The sequence below is a fragment of the Triticum urartu genome, chromosome 2, assembly GCF_003073215.2.
Source record: "Triticum urartu cultivar G1812 chromosome 2, Tu2.1, whole genome shotgun sequence".
Classification (NCBI taxonomy): Eukaryota; Viridiplantae; Streptophyta; class Magnoliopsida; order Poales; family Poaceae; genus Triticum; species Triticum urartu.
Window position 1 is genome coordinate 5,297,585 of NC_053023.1, and position 7,996 is coordinate 5,305,580.

Below are 7,996 nucleotides of genomic sequence, written 5' to 3' on the forward strand. Positions count from 1 at the left end.
AACTTGGGCTCAGTTCAATGCATATCAATGACTATCCAATAAGGAATGAACAACAATACCTTGTGCTTAATATGGCACCGAGATCTGAGAGGAGACAGGGTGAGCTTGGACGGATTTGATGGCGGTGTGTGTGGCGCTGTTGTCTTGGCAATAATGTATCTGGTTCTGTTCATGACAATCCAGGCCAAATTTATCAAAATGCTACTGGTGCAGCACAATGGAGCACGTACACATGACATTGCCATTAGGGTTACTGAAGAAAACACGAACTGAACTCTAGCCCGATTGTAATGTATTCAGTGGTATTAATTCAGAATCTGACCTGAAGTTGAACTAGCTAATTATTAGTGAGCTCGAACTAGTTAATTAGTCCTATTGGCCACTGGCCGATTAAAGTTACTCTCCTTAGTGGACTGAATACTGGTGATTTAATTGAACTAGTCAATTAACCCTATCACTTGCAAAATTTAACCAGTCCCCGTCCTGGAACTAGTCAACATCAGAGATCCTAGTAATGCTGGAAGGAACCACCAATTAGTGGGAAGCATCCACCGATTAGAATAATACTACCTCCATCCCATAATATAAGAACGTTTTTTACACTACCACTAGTGTCAAAAATGTTCTTATATTATGGGACGGAGGGAGTAGAAGCAAGACGGGACATGGATGGTGCGGGTGTTGAAGCCGAGCTTGATGCCCACGCCGCTTGGAGTATGGCCGACGGCAGGATCGAACGAGCGGACCCTGCTGGTGGTTAGAGAACGTGCATCTTAATCCCGTCGGCCAGTATCCAACTCGAACGTCAGTCTCATCCCCGAACAAGATCCAACAGGATCCAACAACAGAGTCTGAGTCCCCTTGGGGAGGTTAGAGACTGAGTTTAATGCTTTAATCTCCCGCACCTGGATCCAATAGCAGAGATCCTGATGCCCGCACCTGGAATCATCAAACTCGACCGTCGCAGCCAACTACTGTACGTTCCAATCGGGGATGGTTATGGCTCCTCGCGCTTGAGATAAGTCAAGGCCGTAATATTACCTCGCAGGCACTATAAATTACGGCACAAACCTCAGGGTGTTTTTCTTTCAAAAAAAAACCTCAGGGTGCTGGTGCTGTGCGGGTTACTTGAGTGCTCGGGTGCGTGTGATTAGGCTGGGGTGAGGAATAAGTATTCCTCCCCCAGAGTGACGAATAGCGATATATATGAAGTACGGTCTCGTCCTCTACGTGATTAAATCTCGTTTGCTGCACGTCTGCACTTACGCACATGTCATGACATGGTCTCTAATCTCGATTTACTTACTCTAAATATAATATATTTTAGACATCTCAATACGAATTAAAAAAGGAATGCAACGAATGAATAATAAACACACTAAAATGCGTCTATATACATAATCAGAAAAAAACTTAGAACATCTTACATTTATGGAGCGAGAACTAATTATGTGTTATCTAAGAAAATATGTGGCTCATTTTTAAAATGAACCGGATATATTATTAAAATTCACAGGAAGCACAAAGTATCTCAAACATAAGTCTTTGCAGAGATTTCACTATGGACCACATACGGAGCAAAATGAATGAATCTACACTCTAAAATGCATCTATCTACATCCGTATGTGGTTTATAGCGGAATTTCTACAAAGACTTATATTTAGGAACGGAGGGAGTACGTTTTAAATCCTTCAAAAATTCCCACAGCTACATGCGGGCTTTTATCTATTTAGGCATATGTCTCTATATGTAATGATAGGCGGCGTGCAAATCATGTGCAATTTACTAGTATGTATTAGTACTAAAATTATATCGTCGTGTGTGCGTTGTCGTTTTGGCCGGTCTTATAGAAATGCATGCAACAAATTTGGCATATATGGAGTCTAATGGATCATGGCCTCACAATCATATCACCAGACCATTGGCCATCGGCTTCGCCTAAATATAAACATATGCAACGCTGGCATATATCTCGATCAACACCAGCATTCGTCGTCTGTCACAACTCACAAAGAGAAATCGACAAGATGGCCGCCAAGCGTGAGGCCAGCGTTGCCGGGCAGCTGCTCGTCGTCGCCCTCGTGGTGGTGGCGGCCCCATCATCCGTGCCGGTGGCCAGGGGGGAGGCGAAGGCCGCTTGCCTCAGCGAGTACTCCAAGCTCTGCGGCAAAGACGAGAAGAAGGACGCGGCGTGCGCCACCATGGTCGACAAGGCATGCGGCACCGAGGCCAACAGCGTGGCCTTCATCGAGCGCTTGTTTGCCGAGCTCGCCACCGTCGGCCAAAAGAAGCGTGAATCAAACACCCAGCCCACGTCTGGGGGGCAGGACGCCCTGAACGGATCCGTCGACAAGCATGGCGGCTGCCCCGGCAACAAGACGGTCTATGCATTCTCCTCCCATTGCGCCGTGGACTGCGACATGGCATGCAAGGATCCTGCTTGCTCCGACCGCTGCTACATCGACTGCCCCTATACGGCCGCAAGATTCGGCTATATCATGGCCACCCCGGCCAATAAGAAAGCCATAGGGGAAGACATGGATTGCTTCAAGCGTTGTGCAAAGGAAAAGGATGCCACGAATGACAAGTGCCTTGTTTCATGCAAGCTCATTTCTCCTGCCCTGGTTTCGGCCCCGCCCCATGGCGCCTGAAAATGCATTCATTTGTTCTACATTCATCTTCTCACATGTACTCATATCTGGACTCAAAGAAAAAAAACATGTATTCATATCTCTCTCCTTTTTTTCTCTGAACCTCAACTCGCTTGTTTGAATTGCACCGGCAGGAACATCTCCCTCGCATACTGAAATGAGAGGATCTATCTAACTTCGCATTACCGCACACATATTTTCTAGAAAACAGTATGATTGAGCTAGCTAGGAGCAACCATCATATATATAGGTGAACGCACGTCATAATCATATGGTACTGTCCTGCATTTTCCTCACCTATCACTAATTTTCCTTACAAGGAACAATGAGATGCCCTTGCTTGACAAACAGGGACTGACATTTCTTGGCTTGTTCCAATCACCTCCGGTTTGGTAGGCATATGGCAATGCAGAATACCAACAGGGACTGACATTTTTTTTTTTTGCGGTTCTGACAAATGTTTTATAACTAACAGATTCTAGGGAGACAATAGCAATGCAACACCAGTTCAATTTGAAGATATGGCATCCAAGCATTGTTTAAGCCCAAATGGAAATTCAGTGACAAATGGGGTTAATACCTGTATCCAGTTCTTCTTGGTCTAGCATTTTGACAGTGAGCTTTATTTCTCACATTGTATAACATAATTCAGTAGCATGCATCCTCCAAGGACAAGAGCAAGGCAATTACCGAATATATGACAACATCAGGCATGATTTGAAAGGAACTATTATCTTGCTGGCATTTATCACTTAGCTAAGAGCCCAAAAGTAACAGCATACCAGGGTAGCAACATACACTGCCCATCCACAAAAGACCCACCAGTGGTACGGCCAACTCCAGGATAGCCGCGCTATGAACTATCTACACGACATCGATCTAGCTGGGTGTTCCCCGCAACTCACCATTAGCAACTACCTATTCACATGTGTGCTGACATTCTCCAACCAAAGTCACCACGACGCGGCAATATGATCTCTCAACACACACAAAAGACTCACCAGTACCACGGCCAACTCCACAACACAAAATACTATCTACACCGCATCTAGAAGGGCGTTCTCCACCACTCACTATTGGTAACTACTAACCACTTATTCACAAGCGTAATGATGACGTGCTCCCACCCACCAAACTCACCGTGGCATTGCGATGGATAGATTGTTCGCTTCTGCCTTGAGCCTCGAGATCTCCATGGCATTGTTCATCCTCCGTGCGACGGTAGACCTTATCACATTGCGCACAAGATAGGCATGCAGTTCAAGGTGATGGACAGCCATAGCCAGGGCGCGAAGTTGCGTGCCCAGTTCTCGGTCGTCGGCTTCTTCGCGAGCAATCTCCTCCTCCAGCTTTTTCATGCGAATTAAAGCTTCCACGCGCGATCTCAGGTCCCCGACATCGAAACCACTTGCCTCGAGATAAGCCAGGCACTCCATCTTCCGCTCGAGGAGCTCATTGTCGTCCTGAACACCTAGCCTGTTTATGCTTTCTGCCAGATCAGCAAAAGAGATCATCAGACCTAGTGCCAGTCCTTCATGGAGCTCTGGAACGTGCTGCTGAAACTGATGGAGATTTGGCCGCTGTGGCGTTGTCCTGAATATCTCCAGTGCCTCAAGCTGTGCCCACAATGGGGAGGTCTTCACAATTGGAAGATGCTGGATTGCCGAGGATTCTGAAAGCTGGCCACTCGTGCGCATGATACTCTCATGCACAGCCACATATTCCGCAGACAAAGGACAGCAAGAATCATGTGTTGCATTACCTTGGTGTGATTGTGAACCTGTAAATGGAAGGTATCATGATACAAGTGTGCTAGTAACACAGCAAAAGTGTTACTGACTTTTCTGTAATCAGTACACGTAGATGACTGTACAATAGAACTCAAAAACTTACGGTCTTCAGAGACAGAGACAACATTGCTGCCTTCTTCAATGGCTTTAGCATCTATCCTTTCCATTGGCTGCATTTAGTATTTACAAATGTAAAGAAAGTAAGAGCAAATGATTTTTTTAATGATCTTACAACTAGTTTAAATAGCTAAGGGGATGCGATAAAAGCAACAACTCACAGTTTCAGGCTTCTCCCCTACAGGCACTGCTGTTTGTAAAGAAACACATCCCTCCATTTGTCTGAACGGTTCAGTCCCAGTTCCAGCAGTGGACTGCTTATCCGGATCGCTTAATACTCTTTTTGACCCTTCAATACCGGTAAAAAATGAGCTAATAAGCGACCGCGTTCCTAATGGCAGGCCCTGTGGAATAGGCCTTGATTGTCCAAACGCTCCAAACAACGAAGCCTGAATGTGAGAAGATGATTGTGCAAGATGACAACTTGTAGCAGGTGAAGATGAAGAACTCAGATGGCCAAATGATGACATTGGTGGCAGTGAAGGAGGTGACAACTCAGACCTTGGTGCCAATACTGCATTTCCTTGCTTACGAGTAATTTCAATGTTTTCTTTACCAACAGACAAAAGGGGAGAAATTTGTTCTGGTATCACATCCGCATTCTTCAACTTCTTTTTGTCCCGATGAGAACCAGGTTCGTCACTGATTTTATCCGAGTCATTATCCAAGGCAGCAGAAATTGGCCTTTTTGCAGATTCCTGAAATGGAAAGGGTATTCAAGACATGTTTTGAGGTAATGCTGAATAACATCATTTTGCATATTCTGAATTCATTTGCAGCAGCTTCTGGTATGAACAAACATGCAGATACATATGGCTATCATGACGGGATCATGTCTATCGGTTAACCGGGCCAAAGATCAAAGAACAAACAGATGGAAAGTGTCGTTAACCCTGATGCAAACAGTGCCCAATCAAGGTGAGACAAATGAGTAACATGGTGCAAACAGTATAGTGATAAGAGCAGGCAAAGCATGGTAATGTTGATAATTTTCATCAAAATCTGAAGTACTAAAACTACGAATGCTCCTTGATCAAATACACCTCAATACACTATGTAATACATGAAACGACCGCACTAAATGGCATTCTATGCTCCATCAAGGAAAAGAATGACAGAAGACAAAACACAGAAAATACAGATGTACCTTCTTCAAGCAGGGTACCCATTTTTCACCGTCCCAGTCACACAGTGGCCTGAGCTGCGTAATTTCAACCCTCAGCGCATCCATATCGATCTCATCAAGATCTGTCTTGTGACAGTCCAACATTACTACATACTTCTTGTCGATTCCAGTACCTAAGACCTTCAGAATAACACCAGGCCACCAGCTATCTTCATGAAGGACCTCAACATGAGAAGAAGGAGAAAATCTGTACTTTGAGTCAATACGGGTGATGGACCGTGCTGGCCGGATATACTGAGAATCCAGAATCTCGGTAGCTGATTTCCCGTCTTTCCCATTGTGCATGTACTTTACTAAGAAATTTGTAGCACCAATCACTTTAAGAACAGTAGCTGGATTCCAGGATTCGCCAAAGTTCGTTCCAGACTGACTCACTTCAACTTGGTCTCCCTCGCTGAAAGAAGGAGATGCATTGTCCTGGCCACAACAGGAGTAAGTAAACTGTTAGTACTTCTTTATCACTATCAGAAAAGAACAGTGCCTTTTTTAACAGATTTCCTAAATAAAATCAGCTCTTGGGCACGTATAATCCTTGCTTAAATTCAGTTAACATGGAAATTTAGCTATAATTCATCCAAGAAAGTTTAGATATTTATTACAAAAACGGAAATTCATGTTTTAAAGTTAATGAAGAAAATGCTACATGCAACAATCAATTTGTGCTACCCACAAAGGAGAAGAAAAACAATATATCTAATCTGGGGACGGTACACTCAAGAACCTACAAAATACTAAAGCAAAATTAATGAATTTAGCCATAAGCCGGTCTCTCGGCAATGTTCCTCCTCCTGGCCATTCCATCGAGCAGGCTGCGAGCGGATACATTTGAGATGGTTTTCAAGAAACATATGAGAGCAGTGTCCATTTCGGTATTTGTTATTGCTTGACCGACAAATGGCCGGTGGAACAAACTAGGTAGATAGCTGAGCCCAAATTATGAACACAATATTGGCATTAATCAATAACTCCAACAAGTACTTGAATTGAAATGATAAAACACCAGATGGATAAGTCCACACGACACCTCCTTGATGGCAGCTCAAGATTCGCCGCATTCGGCATTCCATCAAGCAGGCTGCGCACGGAGACGAGCTCAATGCGGAGGAGGTAGGTGCCCATTAGAGTAAGGCATTATGCCGAGCAGGTGGCGCGCAAGGCGGGGCGTAACAACGAAGTTGCAATGGGCCTTGGCGATTTCATCCATCCATAGTCCATAATTAAACAAATCATCTGGATGAAGGTTAATTAATAAGACGAAAAGGAGCCGACGAACTCACCGCCTTGGCAGCTGGGACCCAGCGGCCGGCGACGAACTCGCGGTGCGGCCGGAGGTCCGCCTCCTGGAACTCGATCGTCTCCCGCGACGTGGGGAACGCGACCTGGTACACCCGCCTCGGCCGGCGCCGCAGATCCCCTCCGGCCACCGCAGGCGCCGGGGCGACGGCGGAGACGACGCCGGCCCACCACCCCTCGCTGTGCAGCGCCTCCACCATGTCGTGCACCGCGAACCGCCTCGGCGCGGCGCGCGGGGGGCGCGGGCGCACGGAGGCGGCCGCCACTGCCTCCTGGAGGGGCTCGCCGTCGTCGCCCTCCAGCGTGGAGTAGACCACCGTGTAGCATTTGTTGCCGCCGCGGTCGGAGGAGGAGGAAGAGGAGGAGGGGAGGTGGGCCGCGACGGTGGCCTCGTAGAAGGAGCCGGCGAAGCCCGGGTCCTCGTTGCGCACCTCCACCTCCGCGCCCACCGGCAGCATGTCGTCGAGCTCCGACGAGGAGGAGGAGGAGGAGGAGGAGGAGGAGGAGGAGGGGGTCGGAGGGCGCCTCCTGAAACGGTGACGCCCCATGGCAGGTGATCGCCGGTCGCCGGGTGGTTCTTGGGGGAGGGAGGGAGAAGGTGGCGGAGGCGACGATGCCGATGTGGTGAGTGAGTTGGACTCCACTTCGCAGGCTAGTTTCCGCTTGTGACGCGTGGGCAGACGGTGCAGTGGCTCCTGGTCGGCGTGCTATGCTGACGTGGCGCATGATGTACAGGTGGGTCATGCTTTCTGGCAGCCCATGAAGCCCGACTTCTTCTAACTAGTAGGAAACATGTCCGTGCGTTGCTACGGAAAAAAAAAGTCACATGCCGCTACTCTCCTTGCACAATGCATATCATTTATCTTACATATATTTCATACAAGGAAAATCAACATTTGAAGAAAATGGTGTGAAAGATCGAACTTTTGGAATGAACGTGCAAGCCAATTGCATTTTG

The 7,996-nt window shown here is 46.9% G+C and overlaps 2 protein-coding genes across 2 annotated transcripts; one reads left to right on the forward strand and one right to left on the reverse strand.

Annotated features, from left to right (window-relative positions):
- Window positions 1-1,982: 1,982 nt before the first annotated feature.
- LOC125534695 lies at window positions 1,983-2,652 on the forward strand. The gene has a single exon (XM_048697846.1). The coding sequence runs from the start codon at window positions 2,029-2,031 to the stop codon at window positions 2,650-2,652; it is 624 nt and encodes a 207-aa protein (XP_048553803.1). The 5' UTR covers window positions 1,983-2,028.
- A 740-nt stretch (window positions 2,653-3,392) lies between these two features.
- LOC125540573 (DUF724 domain-containing protein 3-like) lies at window positions 3,393-7,631 on the reverse strand. The gene is made up of 5 exons (XM_048704183.1): window positions 7,023-7,631; window positions 5,707-6,162; window positions 4,721-5,257; window positions 4,546-4,612; window positions 3,393-4,432 (listed from the first exon to the last, which is right to left on the reverse strand). The coding sequence occupies exons 1-5, from the start codon at window positions 7,584-7,586 to the stop codon at window positions 3,789-3,791; spliced, it is 2,268 nt and encodes a 755-aa protein (XP_048560140.1). The 5' UTR covers window positions 7,587-7,631; the 3' UTR covers window positions 3,393-3,788.
- Between the last annotated feature and the right edge of the window lie 365 nt (window positions 7,632-7,996).